This window comes from Macrobrachium rosenbergii, chromosome 56, assembly GCF_040412425.1.
Source record: "Macrobrachium rosenbergii isolate ZJJX-2024 chromosome 56, ASM4041242v1, whole genome shotgun sequence".
Lineage (NCBI taxonomy): Eukaryota > Metazoa > Arthropoda > Malacostraca > Decapoda > Palaemonidae > Macrobrachium > Macrobrachium rosenbergii.
In genome coordinates, this window is record NC_089796.1 from 23072462 (window position 1) to 23093285 (window position 20824).

General features: G+C 41.0%; 1 protein-coding gene across 1 annotated transcript in view; it reads left to right on the forward strand.

The window, feature by feature from the left end:
* Positions 1–20824, forward strand: part of ric8a (ric8 guanine nucleotide exchange factor A) — a 77694-nt gene that overhangs the window by 35975 nt on the left and 20895 nt on the right. Inside the window, exons 4-7 of the mRNA XM_067100113.1 lie at positions 10843–11041; positions 12791–12923; positions 13324–13502; positions 13792–14065. Coding sequence (XP_066956214.1) covers positions 10843–11041; positions 12791–12923; positions 13324–13502; positions 13792–14065 — 785 coding nt within the window. The remainder of the gene's footprint in view (positions 1–10842; positions 11042–12790; positions 12924–13323; positions 13503–13791; positions 14066–20824) is intronic.

Consider the following 20824-nt stretch of genomic DNA (forward strand, 5'->3'; position numbering starts at 1 on the left):
AACCTGTCAAATTGTCTGGTTACTCTCCAGGCTCAGAGAGATTTGCTGCTCTCTTGCTAGAGGTGAAGTCCCTTGTTCAGAAAGAGGCTATAGAGCTAGTAGAGGACATTCATTCTCCGGGATTCTACAACCAGGCCTCTCAACAGCTCCGCAAGGTGTTCATCAGAGTATTGGCTCCACTAGCAAAATGGCTTCGTTTGATGGGGATAAAGATCTCTATATCTAGATGACCGGCTACTGCGTTCCCGCTCGAAAGCGCAATGTACGGAGGACATTCACACGATTCTTCTCTTGGCTCAGGAATTGAGCCTTCTCATTAGTCGAAACAAGTCCTTCCTGATGCCTTCTCATGAGATTCCTTTTTTAGGGATGACAATCAATTCTCGGGTTTTTCGGGTTTTTCCAGTCCCGAAGAGAATAGAAAGGTGTCTCCAGACAGTGGAAGAATTTCCAAATCTAAACTGTTGCTTGGCTGATCAGTGGATGAGTCTTCTGGGTACCCTCTCATCCATGGAACAATCCATTACTCTGGAAAGACTTCACCTGAGACCTCTCCAGTTCTTCCTTAGAACAGGAAAAGTCTTCAGACTCGTTTGTGTTCCTGATAACAACGGAAATCAAGGAGGACCTTCGTTGGTGGAATTCCAGGAAAAGACTCTCAGCAAGGAAATCTCTTCATCATCTGATCCCCAGCTTAGAGTTCTTTTCAGACGCGGCAAACCTAGGTTAGGGAGCTCTTTTGGGATTAAAAGAAGTGTCAGGAACCTGGTCCCAGGAACAGCAAAACTGGCACATAAGCGTAAAGGAATTACAGGCAATATTTCTGGGCCTACAGTGCTTCACTTCAGAAATATGGGGGGAGGATGGTAGCAGTGTGTTCAGACAACACGACGGCACTGGCTTACATCAAGAAACAAGGAGGAACCCAATCTTTCTCCCTGTACGAAGCGGCAAGGGACATTCTTCTGAGAAGACTCAACATTCTTGTGGACGAATTGAGTCGTCAAAGACAGATCCTCTCCACAGAATGGACATTAGACCTGTTGGTTTGTCTGGATCTGTGGAAACTCTGGGAGAAAGCAATGATAGATTTGTTTGCGTCCTCCAGAAATCACCGACTTCCTCTCTTCTGCTCACCAGTTCCAGATCCCTTGACATGGGCGACCGATGCAATGTTGCAGGATTGGTCCAACAAAGACCTGTATGCCTTTCCCCCATTCGGTTTAGTGAGGCAAGTCATCAACAAATTCCGGTCTCATCAAAGCCTATCCATAATCTTGATAGCTCCCTTCTAGCCAACAAGAGAGTGGTTCTTGGACCTACTAGAACTTCTTGCTGACTCCCCGAAAATGCTACCACAGAAGCAACAACTTCTCAGGCAACCTCACTCCCATCGGTTCCACCAAAAGCCTGTCTTCTCTGGCCTTAACAGGGTTCAAACTGTTAGGCGACTGCTCCGAAAGAAGGACTTTTCAAGAGCAGCTGCAGACGCAATTGAGAAGTGTAGAAGACAGTCTTCAGATAATGTCTACCAGGCAAAATGGTCCATCTTCAGGTCCTGGTGCAGACAAAATAACGTGTCCTCTTCTAAGACCTCTGTAGCAGAAATAGCGGACTTTCTCCTGTTCCTACGCTCCGCTAAAGGACTTTCTACCTCTGCCATTAAAGGATATAGAGCTATGCTTAGCTCAGTTTTCTGCCATAAAGGAATGGAATTATTGTTGAACCAGGATTTGTCCAACCTGATTAAGTCCTTTGACACTGCAAAGCCTAAAGAAAAAACCTTTGCTGTCCTGGAACTTAGACATGGTCCTTAAGTGGCTTTCCAGTCATGTTTTGAGCCCATACAATCTATCTCTTTAAGGGATCTAACTAGGAAGACTTTTTCTGGTCACCTTGGCCACTGCTAAGAGGTCCAGTGAAATCCATGCTTTAGACAGAAACATAGGATTTTCTTAGGGGAGGGCAGTTTGCTCCTTTTCCCTAGACTTTCTGGCTAAGAATGAATCGCCATCGAATCCATGGCCTTGTTCTTTTATGATCAAGAACTTGTCTGAGATAGTGGGTCCGTCTGAAGAAGAAAGAACTCTCTGTCCAGTAAGGGCCCTTAAGTTTTATCCTCACAGAATGAAGGACATTTGTGGTACTTCAAGAAACCTTTGGTGTTCTGTGAAAAAGGATTTTGACAAAGGAAAAATCTATTTCTGGATCGGGGTCCCGTGTCACCCGGTGAAATAGTCCATTCAGCACTTATTTCTAGGTAATTCCGTCTGTGAAATATCCCTCTAGACCCCTGTCTAAGAATGCCCTAGCATTTTTTTGAGGAATCTGATTTCCGCAGCACATTCCATGGTGTAAGAAGACTCACTCTCATCTTTAAAGATAAAACACACGAGATAAGAGCAGTCGCTAAGTCTTTGGCGTTTAAGCACAATCTATCCTTTATGTCAATTGTACAAGCAACGTTTTGGAAATGGCCGCCGTTAACATGGGACTGCCTGTACTTGGTTTTACATCATCGTGGATTCAAGAGTTGATAGTCAAATCACTGATATTAGTGTTTCTTCCAAAAACTTATGAGTTTTCTCAGATCTTTTGTGCTTTGTATTACTCTTACCCCTGCTGACCTATCTGTTTTTCAAAGCTGTTTATCCAGACTAGGAAATTATTGCTTATCAGCTGAGCAAGATTTACCTCCAGACTAGGAACCCTCATAAACTAACTGCCTAAGTCATCAGTCACAATCATAAAGATGTGGATAATAACCTAAGTCACAGCAAAGACTTTTTGGGAAATTTATTCCACTTACTATACATCTGACTTAGTCTGCCACATATTGGAGATTTGATTTAGGCAAAAATCCAAAAATCAGTGAAAAATGACTTAGGCAGTTAGTTTATGAGGGTGACGATATGTTGCTATTAGTCTTGTGGATTTATAGATGAGGACTTATCCATGCTAATGCTCTGTGCATTCTGGAATAAAACGACATTAATTGGAGTAAGAATATTAACTGTGGCCACAGTTGGAAAACCATCTTTTCTATTTTAATTATGTAAAAAAAAATGGCTTCAACATGAATGGTATGAAAGTAAAAGAAATGTTCATGATTTGTCACAAGTATGGAAGAATGAATATTTTCTCACTGATCATTGCATACTTTTTTAATAAATATGGCTATAGTAACACCTTGGCTGGGTCAAAGTGTCAATGGCTGTTTTTCACATAATCTGGGTTATGCAGAAAGAGAAATTGTGGGCCTCTTGTAGGTTGACCTAGTATTCTCTGGACCTTTCAACTGGAGAATATTGGTTGCTAATTTTTGATTTAGGGACTTACTAGTACCCAGATAGCACCAGAAATGCATTTGGATTATCTGTTATTTATAGTGAATCTTACCTACTGTTATATATATCTTCGCGCTATTAGGTGCAATCGGCATTCAAAATACACAAAATAACGCTAGGCTTACCCGCTAGGACTGTCACTGTAACCACCTGCTTCCCACCAGGTGGCATTGGAATGTTTACATTCTTGTCAGAATTCTTCATGCCATGTCCTTATGCAGATGGTGTGAATTGGCTTTAGTAGTAATTTTGATGATTTCTGGCTGATTTTCTCCTGTGTGGTATTGTGCTTGTTCTCTGTTTTTGCATTATGTCATCTACAACAAGCAGAGATGAAAGCATTAGGCTGTATACAAAAGAGTTTGTGGAAACCAGATGTTTCGGTTGTGCATGATGGCCACATATGTGTTAGCCTAGCTGTTGAGGCATGAGTGTGGTTTTCTTGATGTGAAGATAATAAGGAGTGATCTGATGAGAGGATGAAAATTTTGTGAAGTATCGGAAGATGCTAGAGGCCAATAGATTACTTAGACAATATGTTAGGGCACACCATAACCCTACTCAGTCTTTTCCTTTTGTCTTCTGGTGTTGTTTCTCCTCCTCCATTAGTCTACCTGGTAGCCTAGGTTAATTTTTCTCCCACCCTTCTGCTCCACCTTCTTTTGCTCCCTATGTGGTTCAGGAGAAAAATACCTGTAATAGGTAATTGATAAATATTATTTTATTGTGGTTAGAAATTTGATGGATATATTAGTGTGAAGATTCCCCCCCCATAGTGAAACCTTTTTTGGTTTCCCCCACGAGAGAGAAGGTGTCAGAACCTTGGCATCTGTCTGTAGCCTGCCCTCTGGACTGCCCTTGACCTGTTGGTCTACACATGGCATGTTTCAGGACTAAGGTCTGTGCCCTTCGCCACCTCTCTCAACTGTCTCTCCAGGTCAAATTTGACACATCCTCCGGAGGTGTTATTTGGTAGTTTAACGCTCACCTTCACTGTCTCACATGTCATCCAGTTTGGAGTGAGTGATAGTGATGTATGTGAAATGGTAGAGTTATTTAAGGATGCAGACATATTACATTTACCTCAGGAGTTCTGAGCCGCACGTCAGTTCTTCTGTTATCATTTACTTACTCGGTATCGTCCTCCGAGCTGACAGTAACCCTCCCCCCTCTTACACAGATTTCCCCTCCATCGCCTCGTATTTGTCACCTTGTGACAATTATTCCTTTCTGTAATAGTGGCTTTTCCTCTTCCACTGCTTGCTTATCTAGAGTGAGTTAGCCTGAAGGAATGGTTCTCGCTTCCTGGCAATTGCCTCTTAAGTGTTGTGTAGACAGTTCTGTCTGTCATCATGGTTATGTGGTGACGTCATGCAAGAACCCTCTGCCTTCCCCACCCAGTCATCTCTCTTCCAGCCATACGGTACATACTACTGGCATTCCGTGGCATCACTGCTGACGTCTCATGGTATGTCACCTTCTCTTGCATTTTTTTGCAGCACTACCGTCGTCCGTAGATTGCTGTTTTCTTCCGTCTCAGTTCCTCTGTTTAGACTAGAGGGATTTCAATTGTGATTTTATTGATTCTCCTTTAGTATTTAAATGGTACATAGCTCATGTTCTGTTTTCACTTCCTTTTGCCGAACATGAATCTGTTGACCGGCGCTCTTTAGTTTACAGTATACAGTAGAGACATATAAGAGATAATGATGATGATCATAGTTATAAATATTATTCATGAAGAGTTTCTTGATGGTGCATCAGAGTTGTAACCTCTCCTTGATAGACTTACTTTCAAGGCTAATGAGAGGAATGTTTTGTTCCTTTTACAACTCAGTTGTAAAATAGCAGAAACAGTTGTGTACAATTCATATAAAGTAACCCTGCTCAATCATTATCTCCTTAACCCTAAGTGTTTAAGTCCATTACTTAAGATGTCTTGAATCAGGAGATTAGAAAAATCTTAGCACCACCTGTGAAGTCTTCCCTCTAGGGTCTTGCCCCTACATCCTTTTTTGCATGTAAGTTTCATGTAGAATTTCTCAAACCACTCTCGAGTTCTGCTTCATTAGTGACCTGGCTCACATTCTAAGTGGAAAAATTACACATGTAACTATAACTGATATTTTGAACTCCCAGTTCAAGTAGTCTGTGTGGATCCTTTAGAAGGCTGTGTGCAGAGTTATGGTTCTCAGGGAAGGATACTTTGTACCTTTTGCTATTTTTTTTACCCCTATCAACTTCCTGATATCCTTCTCTCCACACACTTCACAGAGATAAGTTCAGAGTTGGAAGGGGTAGATAGGACATTTGTTATGCAACGAGGCCATCAAGCCATGGGCATTTCCATCCACAACAAGTTTATTCATATTACTACCTTTTCGATGAGTCATTTAGTTTGGTCCTGGCTGCCTTTTGGAAGGGCAAAGGATTTTTCTGTGGACATGTAGGACACATACTTCCACATCCTGGTACACCTTCAGTCAAAGAAAAGTATTCTCCTGTGTGTTGGAGTTTTTAGCAGGATGGATTCATCTGCTTGGTATCAGAGTAGTTCTCTCATTGTTGGACAACTAGCTTTGTTTTCACCAATTTGTTTCTGACGACCTTGTGGGTGAAGAATTATGTTTCATGTCTAACCTCAGAGCTGGGCAATCCAGTCAGTTAATTATCTGGGGATGAAGATTAGCCCTCTCTTTTTGGGATTTTTCCAACAGAGAGATAGACGGACAATTTTCTACTACGTTTGAGAACTTTAAAGGGTTGGCCTGCAGACCTCAAGAACCTTACAGTGTCCTCAGATGTCTGGGAGGCAGATTGAGGGGCCATTCTGAGAAACATTTGATGTCAGGGAGTTGGAAGGTAAACAACCTACAGCTTTTGGCAGTTTGGAATGGTCTTATGCAAGCAGAACCTCTAGTCAGAGACAATACGATCGCAGTCTTTTCCAACAATTCAACCTCTTGATTCTTACATAAGATGACAAGAAGACACAGATCAAGAGATTTGTTCAGGCTATCAAAGAAATTTCCTTCTCCTTTGGACAGAGCCCAGCATCATCATTCCTTTACCTAATTTTGTCCTAGCAAAAAACATTGTTATTGAAGACCAACTCAGCATAAAATGGCAAGGTCTTCAGTCAGATAGTGTCATTTTTCTCAGGTTTGGTAGAAGTTGTGGAACCTCTGGGGAGACCCAAACACCAGTCTGTTCACAACTGCCCAAAACACTACTCTTCCAGTTTACTGCCCTCCATGCCAGGATCCTCAGGCATGGGCAGTTGGTATCTTCTTTCAGAATGGTCAAATCTAGACCATTTATGTTTTTCCTCTGCTGTTTTAAGGAAATTCTCAACAAGTTGTGAGCTTTGCAGAACACAAGGATGATTTTGATAGTTTGGTGGTGGTCCCAAAGGGAATGGTTCCCCTAACTTCTTTTCCTTGTGGTGGTAGATGTTCCTCTTATTCTTCCATTCAGGGAAGATCTTTTCAAACAATCTTATTTGAGAAGATTCCATCAAACCTCTGCCTGCTTCATCTGACCGCATGGAGAGTGTCATTGGATGTTACAAGTTAAGGACATTTCTAGAATGGCCAAGGAAGCAATCCTTAAGTCAAGAAGGCAAGTGTGTTAGTGAGCTTTAAGCCCTTCTTGTATTTCTTTCATTGCTTAGAGAAAAGATATAGAAGTGAAAGCCCTTCTCAGATTTGTACAGTGCCTAAATTAACTGCTTTGGTAGGCAATGGTAAAGTGGCTGTCTTATGTCCAGTTAGACCTCTTAAGGGTTTATATTAGTGAGCTTCAAGCCCTTTTTTGTATGTGGACTTTGTTTTAGTGGCAACCCCACGTTTTTCTTTCATTGCTTAAAGAAAAGATTAGAAGTGAAAGCCCTTCCCAGATATGTGACTGCTTAACCCTTAAACGCCTACTGGACGTATCATACGTCGACTAAAATTGTCTGTTGGGTGCCAAGTGGACGTACCGTACGTCGACTACAAGAAATTTTAACCTTCGGTCAACTTTGACTCGACCGAAATGGTCGAAAAACGCAATTGTAAGCTAGAACTCTTACATTCTAGTAATATTCAATCATGTACCTTCATTTTGCAACAAATTGGAAGTCTCTAGCACAATATTTTGATTTATGGTGAATTTTTGAAAAAAACTTTTTCCTTACGCCTGCGCGGTAACTCTTCCGAAAATTTCAGAAATTCTTTCGTCATTTTGTCGTAATTTTTGCACTGTTTTATATTAGCCGTTACATAAAGTTTTATATATGAAAATGTGCGCAATTTAATGTAAAATACAGCAAAATACAACCCATGGTTGTAGCTTTTATCAGTTTGGAAATATTTTCATATAAACCACGATAACTGCCAAAATTTCAACCTTCGGTCAACTTTGACTTGACCGAAATGGTAAAAAAACGCAATTGTAAGCTAAAACTCTTACGTTGTAGTAATATTCAATCATTTACCTTCATTTTGCAACAAATTGGAAGTCTCTAGCACAATATTTCGATTTATGGTGAATTTTTGAAAAAAAACTTTTTCCTTACGTCTGCGCCAGAAATTCTTTTGTCACGTTGTCGTAATGTTTGCACCGTTTTATATTAGTCTTTACATAAAGTTTTATATATGGAAATGTGCGCAATTTCATGTAGAATACAACAGAAAATAACTCATGGTTGTAGCTTTTATCAGTTTTGAAATATTTTCATATAAATCACAATAACTGCCAAAATTTCAACCTTCGGTCAACTTTAACTCGACCGAAATGGTAAAAAAACGCAATTATAAGCTAAAACTCTTACATTCTAGTAATATTCAATCATTTACCTTCATTTTGCAACAAACTGGAAGTCGCTAGCACAATATTTCGATTTATGGTGAATTTCTGAAAAAAAAAAACTTTTTCCTTACATCTGCGCGCGGTAACTCGGCCGAACATCTCAGAAATTCTTTCGTCACGTTGTCGTAATGTTTGCATCGTTTTACATTAGTCGTTACATAAACTTTTATATATGAAAATGTGCACAATTTCATGTAGAATGCAACAGAAAATATCTCATGGTTGTAGCTTTTATCAGTTTTGAAATATTTTCACATAAATCACGATAACTGCCAAAATTTCAACCTTCGGTCAACTTTAACTCGAAGCTAAAACTCTTACATTCTAGTAATATTCAATCATTTACCTTCATTTTGCAATAAATTTGATGTCTCTAGCACAATATTTCGATTTATGGTGAATTTTTGAAAAAACATTTTCCTTACGTCCTCGCGGTAACTCGGCCGAACATCTCAGAAATTCTTTTGTCACGTTGTCGTAATATTTGCACCGTTTTATATTAGTCGTTACATAAAGTTTTAAATAAGAAAATGTGCGCAATTTCATGTACAATACAACAAAAAATAACTCATGGTTGTAGTTTTTATCAGTTTTGAAATATTTTCATATAAATCACGATAAATAGAAAAAAATCGACTTTCGGTCAACTTTAACTCGACGGAAATGGTCAAAAACTGCAATTGTAAGCAAAAAAACGCTTACAGTCTAGTAATATTCAATCAATTAGCTTCATTTTTCAACAAACGGGAAGTCTCTAGCACAATATTTCGATTTATGGTGAATTTTTAAAAAACATTTTTTTATCCGCTATTCATTGTTAATTCATGCACCATTTTGTGATAATATTTTTTCTGTGTTGCTTTGATCGTTTTACAATCTGTTATATACCAAAATCATCGCAATTTTAGTGTACAATACAACTAAAAAAAGTAACTCATTAGCTTTAACCGTTTTGCTTACAGCGATTTGTATACAATTATATATGAGTTTTTTTTGCTGTCATATATTCCAATATTTATATATGATAATGATATTTTTTCATTTCTGATGGTTGCATACTAAACTTCAGGCAATGACAAAAAGGAGCCAAAATGAACTCTTAATCTTAAAAACTAAGCGTGCTGTGATTTTTAAAAAAACTTTTTTCCGCTTGGCAACCTCTTTCTTTTCTTTCATTGCATAGGGAGACGTTTTTTTGTAAATAGAGGCTCGGCGTTTAAGGGTTAATCAAATTGCTTTAGCAGGCAAGGAAGAAGTATCTGTCTTATGTCCAGTTAGAAGTCTTAAGGGTTTACGCAGACAAATATAAATCTTTAAGAGGAGGAGTTAAGTATTTATCTGTGGTGTTAGTAGGCCAAACACTCCTGTGTCCAAGAATCCTTAAGTCAGTGCACACAGATTTGGTTCCTGTTCCTGCGCTTTTACCACTTTTGAAAATAATCCTCATGGTGTCTGTACACAACTACATCTTTATATCCTTTAAAATCTTTCACTAGAGAAGGTTGTCATGCAGTTCAGAAGAGATGTAACTGTTGTTGACTCATATTATTTGTGAATGTTCAAATCTAGCAAGAGGTGCAAAGCCCTTAGTCCTATCATTGTGGTGTGGATGCTTTCTCTTGAACCAAATATGATAGTAAGCTTGCTTTCTATCTTATCATTAGTTGTTAGGAAATCCCACTATGTATTGAATTTTGGGTGCATGAAGGTACACACTGGTGAATAGGAGTGCACCTTCATATATGAAGGTGGTAGTTGTCTTTAATTTTGGACTGTCGATTATGGGCTTTCAACTTAGGCACAGGAGTCACTAGTACTCTACGAGATATAGAGTCCTTTTTTCCCTGTAAGGATCCTCTGATAAGTCTCACCACAAGGGCCTTACACTGGCGTCAGTAATTGCCAGCAAGGATCACGCAACAGGCAGGAATGTTGAGAAGCTTTTTTCCTCTCATTGGAAAGCTTTTAGTTCGCTTGGCTGAACATTGTTTCTCTGTCCACACTAACCCACCATTCTCATTCAGTGTGGTAAGTCAGCTAACTTTAACAGTAGGTAAGATTCATTCGAAATAATGAAAATTTTCATGATAAAATCAATTATTTGGATACTTACCTAGTGTTAAAGTGGAAACCCACGCAGCCTCCCCATATCTTAGTGGGTGCTCATGAAGAATTCTGGCAAGAACGTAAACATTACAACCCCACCTGGTGGGAAACAGGTGATTACAGAGACAGTTCTCGCAGGTTAGCCAAGCAATGTTTTTTTTTTTATTTTGAATGCCGATTGCACCTAATGGCACAAAGATATAAGCTAACTTTAACAATAGGTAATTATCCAAATAGTGTAATTAATTTTATCATGAACATTTTCATATTTTACATTGTGAATGATAAGTACCAGTAACCTAAAAATATCTTTGCTTTTTGAATTCTTAGCTTGATTAAGCTGTATTATTCAAGCACATTGCACTGTGTATTGTATATATTATATGGTATTGTATTCTTACTTTGCTAATGGTATTCCATGCCTTGCATCATCTGAAAGAAAACTGAAACATGAAATATTTGTTTTTTCAGTTTAATCCTCGTATCCTTATACAGTGTTCTGTCTTTTTTACATCTGCAACTATTTTTGTATTTTCAGTGGTTACTGAAGCACAGAAGTGTTTGAGTAATCTTGTATACAACAGTAAGGCAATCCAACGCATGTGCTGCGTCAACTCCTGCATCCCTGGGTTGATGTGTCGCTTGAAGACTTTTAAGGACCCAGATCTGCCCCATGTTGTCAAGTACTTTGATATGAGATTGCTCTTCCTTCTCACTGCTGTTTGTGCTGATATAAGGTAAGCATTTGTCAGGTTTTGTTTAGAAGGGGCAGAAGGGAAATGTTAGGCCAAGCATCTATGAAATTACTGTAGCTGATTTTACAGAGTGCAGCGTCCTAACCAGCACTCCAAGTTTGTTCTTCAGTTATAATTATACTTTTTTAATAATCTGTATTATTGCATATTGCTAGTAGAAATTGGTTTGTCTTTGTTCTTAATTTTGCGTGCTTTGAGAGATCCTATTTTGTAAAATTGTATCAGTCTTTATTTTCAAGGATATGCAGCTAAGACTACACTAGAGCAGACTTGTTCATTTATAGAAAGTATCAAGTTGATGGTGAGTTACTATCAGAGTAACTTCAGATGACTGCATCTCTCTTTTTTTACTAGAATTATTTTTTCTTGTTTTACCAGTTTTTTTATGGTAACTATGTTGCAAATAAAAAGTTGCTGTGTTTAGTATAGTTTTGCTAATTTGCTATAGCTTGGGTGTAGCCTTCCTACCCTTCTGTTCCCTTATCTCTTTTTAGAGTAAAACTGCTTAGCCTCTGTGTCAGATGTTGGTGTATGGTGCATGTGCATGATGTCACTATTTAGCTGGATGTCTTCAGCTGGAAGTAAGTACTGCTTCAGGTTCTTGTATTCAGTTTATAATTAAATTTGCTCTTTTTATGCTGTACATGATGGTTAAGGTATTCATATAGAATAATCCTGTGCAAACCATGATAATTTAGACTCAGAGGCTGCTTGCCCACTAACTTAAAAATTGAAAGAAAGATAGAGAATCTTAAAAAAGGAAAACTGTTGGCAAATTTTGTGAAAATATGTTTTTCTTTGAAGAGGTAAAGATCAGCCATGTTGGAGTGCTTCTCCCATTCAAGTGAATCTAGAATCCAGAGAAAATTTTAAAATGTTTGCTATATTTCCAACAGAAGGAAAATGCAGGGCCATTATGTTCTTGTAGTAAATTTTACATTTTGCAATGTGCAGTAGTTTGATATGGGACACTAAACCTTTTTTTTTTAAGTAAAAAAAAGAGCTTGCCTGTGTTTTGTCATTACTCTTGAAGGGCTTATGCAAAGGATTTGTTCTCAAGCAAGGGTCAATTTTGAAGCATGTTAAAGTTAAAGAAGTAGGTGGAAAAAGATCACTGGAAATTTATGTAAGAGAAAAGGTAGAAAATATTGCCTCCATGATCTCAAGAGACATTGGAACCCTTAGTGCCATCTGAAGTATGCCAAATAAGGTATGGGATAGATGGTGACTCATGTACACATATACCTGTATTATCATTGGCAAAAGTGATCTGTACCGATCACAATGTTAAGAGAATTTCTTTCCAGTGCTTTCTCATATGAAGTTTTGAACATGAAACTGATGTGTAATTCATCTTTTCTTTTCAGTTGGATTCATATTTTATTTTCTCCTGCATTCCAGAAAAATACTTTGAGGCACCCAATTCTTGAAATGTGACTCAGGTACTTTATACACTATTGTCTCAATTTAAGATCTCTTATAAGATTCGTGGATGTAGATCAGTTTGTTGTTTAATCCTATTCATTTCAGAATGTTTAAATTGGGGGCCCCTGTCTTTTGTGTTCATGTATTAGTTCAGGTCCATAATTTACATAGAGCTGAAATTGTAAGTGTACAGAACAGCAAGATATTCAGTCTTATATATTTTCTTTTATCATACATTTGCTATGATGCGTCAGGTAGACTTCTTTGTAAGCCTTTGTGAATAATGTTGTCAATCTTTATTGGCAGACCTCGGTTGCGAAGTGAGTATCATGGGCTTACTTACTTGATAGAAGTGTTGGATCTTTCTTTGAAAACATCACAAGAAGAAAGTGAACTCCAGCTTGTGAATGGCTATGCTCCAGCTCCAGTAATTTTCAATGTAAGTTGTAGATGGGGATTTAAATTCTGTTATAATGTCTTATGTATATCCCTTAGGAATAAATGTGTATGAAAAAATACTTTTTATAGTCAAAATGTATTACAGGCAGTCCCCGGTTTATGAAGGGTCTGGCTTACGATGTTCTGAGGTTATGACTCTTTTCAAATACTGTAGATACATCAGAAATTATCAATACACCCTAAGCATTAAAAGTAAGGTTTTCTTAGGATTTTTGACGATTTTTGATGATTTTTCTGTTTACGGCGATTTTCGGTTAAGATTCGGCGTAAAAACAGAACCCCCATCGTAAACTGGGGACTACCTGTATATCACTGGTTGTGCAGTACAAAAAATTCCAGTTGCTCTCCTGTATGCATGTGGTTTATACTTTCTTTTTTAGGATGAACAAGCTGAGTTGGTGAATGAGGTCCTGAAGGTTTTATATAACTTGGTTTTACACATTGACAAGAACAGCCCAGATGAAGAAGAGGACAGCCACTGTCTTCGCCTTATAAGCATCCTTCGCTCTCTCCTCTTGGCTACTACTCGATGCCCAGAAAAGACAGATACACTTCACAGGTGACTTTATTTTATTACCTGTTTTCTTATAGTTGGTGCAGTACTCATATTTTATTTCAAAGTCTTCCATTTCATATTTTTATTATAAGATACCTGTTAGTAAAGGTATCAAAACATCTAATGTCCTCATGAATAGTATTGAAAAGGTATATTGTAGTAGCTACTTGATTATCCATAATATTACAGCCTTGGCCTGAATTTTTTTCTTTTTGTTGTTTCTTAACTCCATCATATCAAATTGTTAACTTGTGTGTTAAGTATGTTTTCTACTTGTCCCAAATTCTTACAGTAACACCGTGAATTTACTCCTTGTCATGCCACCCAATATGTATGAGGAACTGTTGTCTGACATGCCCCAAGCCAATTCAGAGCATGGTTTGCCACCACCCCCACCTGTTGTCACGACACAGCCTGTTGCTGGAGCAACGGCTCTGGTTGAAGCAGCTTGCTTCACAGAAGTCAGTGAAAATCAGGCTCTTGATGAGCGTAGCTGTGAATATGATGGCAAAGATATGACCGTCATTTTGAAGTTGCTGGATTTCCTGGACTCTAGGTTGAAAGCTGTAAGTATTAAGAAATTTCTTTCAATTTCCTTAAGCAACTGTGGTTACACAAATATTATTAAATCTTTGTAATGTCTCTGGTCAAAAGGTTAAAACTGAAAACTTTATTTACAAAAGTTTACAAAATATAGAACTTATGTTAATTTGTCCCCCCCATTTTTTTTCTACAAAAAAGCTTGAATCATTGAAATATATATTAAACATTAAAATGTTTTAGGATTGGTCACAACTTTTGTTTCAGAATATTAAGAATGCCCCACAAGTAAGCCAACTAATTACAGTTAAGGAGACAGCATATGCTTAGTGATGTCTGAAGTAAAGAATAAGATATATTGATAGAAGTATTGCTGACAACTTGTGAACATTTTGTACATTGCAGATGGTTCTTATCATTATAGGTGAGAGTGAAAAGAAAATTAAATTTGAAATACTAGAATTTTAAAAAACGAATTTTTTAATTTCAGTTAATATCTTTTGGAATATCTTAAAAGACACTTTGACTTGAAAATCAGCATGTACTTAAAGGCTAGTAAAACATTAAACAAAAATAGGTTCAGGATAATCTGTCTGAAAAGGAATAAGTATTGTGCTTTGCCTCCAAGTTTGACATTGCACCTCTGCAGCATGTTGCCTAGGTATAAGATATTTGTAGCACGGTAATCTAAAGTCAGTTATGAAATTGGTCAGACAGTAACAACAGTAATTTGACCTGTGTTGCCATTAGTACACAAGATTTTTGAAGATTTTGTACGAAAGGCAGATTGTTTATTGGTGCATTAACACAGACTGATTTTTTTATTTGGAAATATCCGGACACTGTATCCTGGATTGTTAGTACAAGTCTAGAACAACTTTTTAAAATCCATTTGGATTTGTATGGTGTTTAGAATACAGTAAACCCCCTGTATTTTGTTCTCGATTCGTGACTCGCCAATTCGTGAATTTCTCTATGGAACATATATACACATTATTCACGGAAAATTTGCCCATTCACGGTATTTTTCATTGAGGAAATATTCACTAATTTCTGTATTTTTGCACAAGTAACTTACCCGGCAGATATATACTTAGCTATAGTCTCCGACGTTCCCGACAGAATTTCAAATTTCGCGGCACACGCGACAGGTAGGTCAGGTGATCTACCTTTCCCGCTGCTGGGTGGCGGGAATAGGAACCATTCCCGTTTTCTAATCAGATTTTCTCTGTCGCTGGTTCTGGCAACATCTGTTGTTGGTTCCTCCTGCCTTGATTTTCGTTTTTTCGCTTGCTAATGATTTATTTTGGACTGACCTTTGGTGACGTATTGGATCTTTGGCTTGGCATACGCTTTTGTGGATTGTTTTTTGAATTTTGGCTTAGGATTTTTCTTTAAAGATGTCTGAAATGAATGTTGCAATCGTGTTTCGTGTGTGTGTTAGGTCTGATTGTAAGGTGAGATACCGAAAGCTCGTGATCCTCATTCTGTGTGTTCGAGTGTGTAGGAGAATGAATGCTCTTGAGAACACGTGTTGAATGAGAATCTCATCGAACTGGAAATGGCGTTGAACTCTTGCGTACGCAAGTTGGAGAAGCGACAGAGTTAGGAAGGCTTCTTCTAGAAGCGCTAGTAGGTCTCTTTCCAAGGAGGGATTAGAATCAACACTCTTCCAGATTCTCCTGTCACTCCTCTTGTTTCAGCACTTCACCCTTCGTCGAACCTGTATCTGTCGTCTGAGATAGCTGCCATGAAGGCCACGATCCGCAAGATGCAATCTCAGCTTAGGCCGCTTATGGCGAGATAAAAGGCGAGAAGTGATAGTGATTTTTAGTAGTGTCCCCAGTGTAGTGGAGGGGGCGTCTGACCAAGCTCCGCATCGCTCCTAGGCCTGAGACCTCTTCCAACTCCAGGACCCAGTGGAAGAGGAATGCCGATACGCAAGGGGATGAAGAGCATTCCTAACGGTCAGGCGCCCCTTCGCAGGCCTGTTGATCGTCCCAGGCTGCCCCGATCGCCGAAAAGTGGATCTAAAGAAGTGTTTTTCATCTTCTGCTTCGTCTTCTCCCAAACGTGGCTGAGTGTTGAGGAGTCGCCATCCTTGAAGAGGACTTGGAAGGCGCCTAGAGGAGACGTGATTGGCTCTAGCCCTGAGCTTTCCAGAAGGTTCTCCTGTTTCTCAGAAGAGAACCCAAAGATCCCCTCTTCTTCTTCAGGAGTTCAGGAGTCCACTAAGCAGATCTGGTCGGCCTCCAGGCTCAACTGCTGCTCTTGCTGGCTCTTTATCAAAGAGCTCTTCTACTTCGGAAGGATGCCTCTCTTCCGATCAAGTCCTCCAAGAGACATCCCTTCTCCCAGCAAGGTCTTCCTCTTTTCCTGTTAAGCGCCCTCCAGCAGCAGGTGTTCTCTCCTTCCAGGCCTCCTGCTGGCGCATCATTGTCCTCCGTCCAGGCTCTTCTCCTGGTAGCGCCCCCCTTGTGCAGAGTGCTCTCCTTTAGGCGCTCCTCTCCTTGCAGTGCTTCTCTTCGCTCTTCCTCGCTCTCACAGCGCCCCACCCAGGCTGCGCTTCATCGCCGCCGCTTCGGTCTTCCTATTGGAGATACTTTCTCCACAGACAAACTCTTCTCTGCTCGTTTGGGCCTCGTAGTTCCTCCCCCAGCCTCCCTTCGCCTGTTAGGCGCCTCCCTGGCAAGGCTGGTTCCGATCGACTCTTCTCTGTCAGGCGCCAGTCAGCTTCTGGCGCCTCTCTCCGATCGTCGCTCTTCAGTGGTCAAGGCTCCTCTCCTTCTAGGCGCTCTTCTTCTGGCAAGTGCCCCTCTTACTTCTAGACGTTCTCCTCCTCCTTCTGGTCTACAGGCGTTATCGAGGACGAATCCCCAAGAATATTAGTGTTTCAGCTACAAGAGGTTAGCGCTTTTCTGTTCAGGAGTTTGGAGAATCCCCAAGCCTGCTTCTCCTCCTTCTCCTGGTTCAATGCTTTGAGCACCAAGGCTCTAAATCTTCCTCTAGTTAAGATGCGTCCTACGATCTCCATGAAGAAAGCGTTTAAGGGTTTCTGGAGAGTGGCTTCCAGTCTAAGAAGGATGGCAAGACTGTTTCTCCTTGCCTCCTTCAGACTCTCTGGAAGAGCGGGAATTTGGTATGAGACAGGGAACTGATGGGGTTGGCTCTCCCCTCATCTGCTGGCTCAGACTTTTCTTCGCTGGTGGATTCTTCCAGAAGACTCTCCAGTTACCCGCCAAGGCTTCTTGGGATTTGTGAACTGACCATTTCCTCAAGGGCAGCTCACAGTAGGCTGGAAGTCTTCAGCTTCATGGACTGGTCTCTTGGGGCCTTAGCCAAGAGGAGTCTTGAAGAGGATTCAGTCAGTATGGAGGACCTCAGCAGCGTTTTGTCTTGCTTGGACAAGGCTGTGAAGGACGGCTCGACTGGAGATCGCTTCCCTTTTTCGGCACTGGCCTGCCGAAGAAGAGGTCAGTATTCAGCTCCTGTTGTCCAAATCGGTATTCCTCCAGAAGGTCTCCCTCCTGTACGGCGCCTCTTTCACTATCTTTTCCACAAGACTGTTGAAGGAGATTTCTAGGTCTTTATCTGAGAAGGCGTCCCAGGATCTGCTGGCTCAGTCCTCGAAGAGGATGAGACCATAGCGCCCCACTTGCTGAAAGAAGGAGAAGACCTTTCAGGCCCTTTAAGTGGATCCAGATCTTTTAGGAGGCGCAGACCAGAGAGAAGAGGAAGACCTTCAGGACTCCCGGTCCAGGAAGTCAAAGTGATCCTCAAGTCCTCCAGACTTCCAGTAGGTGCCAGACTTCTAAAGTTGCCGAGGGCCTGGGCACAGAGATTTGGCGGAACTGGTCCTCTCAATTCTGAGAAAGGGCTATCTCATCCCCTTCGAAGACCTCCCTTGACAAACAACTCCAAGGGAGTTATCGGCGAGATACAAGGATCCTGTGCGAGGCAAGGCCTTCTGCCAGCCGTCGAACAAATGCTGGAAAAGCAGCCATAGAACTGGTGCAAGATCTCCATTCCCCGGGTTTTTCAACCGGCTTTCTTTTTTGTGCCAAAATCCGGGGAGGGTGGAGACGGTTTTGACATGAGCGCCCTGAACTCTTTTGTCGTGAATCAAGAAATTCTCGATGGAGACGACATCTTCAGTTCTGTTCGTCTTCGTCAGGAGATTGGATGGTGTCCCTGGACCTTCAGGATGCTTACTTCCACATCCCATCCATCCCTCCTCCAGGAAGTACCTCAGGTTCATGGTAGACGGCAGAACCTTTTCAGTTCAGGGCTCTGTGCTTCGACTTTCCGACTCCCTAAGTATTCACGAGCATTCTGAAAAATGTAGCTCACTGGTTGCATTTGAGGGGTAGGATTCCTTGTATCTCGGTGACTGGATTCTGGTCCAATCTGAAGAACGTTGTCTGGAGGACTTTCTCGGACTTAAACCTGATCCAGTCTGGGACTTTTGTAAAACCTCGAGAAGTCTCAGATGATTTCCTCAGCAGGAAATTGTCTACCTGCATTCTGATGGTTCTCAGAGGTTTTCGAGCGTTTCCCTCCCTGGAAAGGAAGGGAACGCTGCCTGCAAAAGGTGACAGACTTCTAGAGAAAGACAGTTGTTCATAAGGGAATGGATGAGTCTGTTGTGACCATTTCCTCCTGGAACAGTTTGTTTCTCTGGGAAGGCTTCACCTGTGACCTCTTCAGTTCTTCCTGAAAGAATCTTGGGATCGAGGTCCCAAGATTTGCAGATTCCTTCCACATTTCATTTCAAGTAAAGGAACATCTCCATTGGTGGTTGGACCCCAAAAGAAACTGGGTCTAGGAATTCCTCTTCAATAACCGAGCCTCGCCTAGTGTTTGTTTTCAGACGCGTCGGAGTGGGTTGAGAGCGACACTAGGCTCGGAAGAAGTGTCAGGCACCTGGGACAGGATCAGATGACCTGGCACATCAACATGAAAGAGCTGTCAGCTATCCATCTAGCTCTCAGATCGGAATCCTGGTCAAGGGCCACTAGTCAAGTCCAACACCACAGCCCTGCTATATCAGAAAGTGAGGAGGGACGCACTCCTTCTCCCTTTACATTGCAGCAAGGAATGTTGCTGTTGTGGGCGGGGAGAGAAACATCATTCTCCCTCACCAGATTTGTTCACAGAAAGGAATGTGAGAGCAGACCTGCTGAGCAGGAAAGACCAAGTTCTTCCCACAGAAATTGATTCCTTCAACCGAGGTTTCAGAAAGGCTGTGGAGCCTTTGGGAGACTCAATATGTAGACCTCTTCGCAACCATTGGAACAAGAGACTGAGAAACTACTGCTTACAATCTCGGACCCCAGAGCAGTAGCAATAGACGGCCTTCTCTAGATTGGGAAGGTCTAGACGCGGTTAACGCTTTTCCCCGTTCAAGATGGGGGAGGTAACAGGAAGTTTTTTCGTCAAAGGGCACCAAACTCACCTGGTCGCTCCCTTGGCCATCCAGGGACGGTTCACAGAGGTACTGGAATGGATGATCAGGAGCGATCTTCTCAAACAGCCCCTCTTGCAGCCGTATCACAAGAACCTTCCCCGCTCTAAAACCTAACTGCCTTCAGACTGTCGGGAAGGACTGGTTAGAGAAGCGATTTTCGCGACAAGGCTGCAGGGCTCTCGCCAGAGCCAGAAGATCTTTCTACCTTGCGCCTCTACCAGTCAGTGGGAGGTTTTTAGGAGATGGTGCCGATCTAAGAAAATGTCCTCTTCCAGTACCTCTCTGGCAATGGAGATCGCTGATTCCTTATCTACTTAGGGAACAGTGCAATCTTGCGGTTCACCATTAAGGGGTGCAGGGTATGCTTTCTTCTGTTTTTAGGACACAGAGGTCTGACATCATCTCGGATAATAAAGACCTTCACGACCTTATCAGGTCTTTGAAACGTCAAAAATAAGTCCTCAGACCTCCCAGCTGGAATTTGGGCGTGGTATTGTAAATTCCTGATGTCCAAAACAGTTTGAGCCTCCTCGACCAGGCTTCTTTTCAGGGATTTAACCAGAAAATCTTTGTTCCTTTCGCTCTTGCTTCTGCCAAAAGAGTGAAGTGATTACAGGCTTTGGAAGGTTCTGTAGGTTTAAGAAGGACTCTGCGATTTGCTCCTTCAAGCCCCCTCTTCTTAGCAAAGAATGAGAACCCTTCAAAACCATGGCCAAGAGTTTTGAGGTCAAAAAGGACTTTCTGCTTTAACAGGACAGGAGCTGAAACACACTCTGTCCAGTAAGAAGTTAGACATTATTTGAGAGAAAGAAACAGCTGGGAGGCAATACCAATTGTCTCTGGTGCTCGGTCAAGATCCTTTCAAGAGCGATTTCCAAGAATGCCTGAGCCTTCTTCATTCAGAGACGTCATCAAAGAGGCTCATCTTTCATTAAAGATGAACATTTTCAGCCCCTAAGAGTTAATGCTCATGAGGTGAGAGCCATAGCTACTTCTCTGGCTTTCCACAAAGTCTTGGTCTCTCAGTCATTGTGGACTCTACTTACTGGAGATGTAACTCAGTGTTTAAGCTTCTCATTATTTTGAGAGATGTTCGTGACATATGAGAAGTGCTTTCTCTCTTGGAGCTTACGTATCTGCGGATTGGTGCTGGGTCAAGAGCTGAAGCTAATCCTATTTAATCGAGTGTTATTTAATTGTTTGTTGTGTTTTTATGGTCGGTTGGAAGAAATTGAAGGTCTGACTCCTTTTCATCTCGTAATACTAACAATGTTAGGCTTGGTCAGGTGGTCGGTTTGGCTGTTAGCTCCTTGTATTT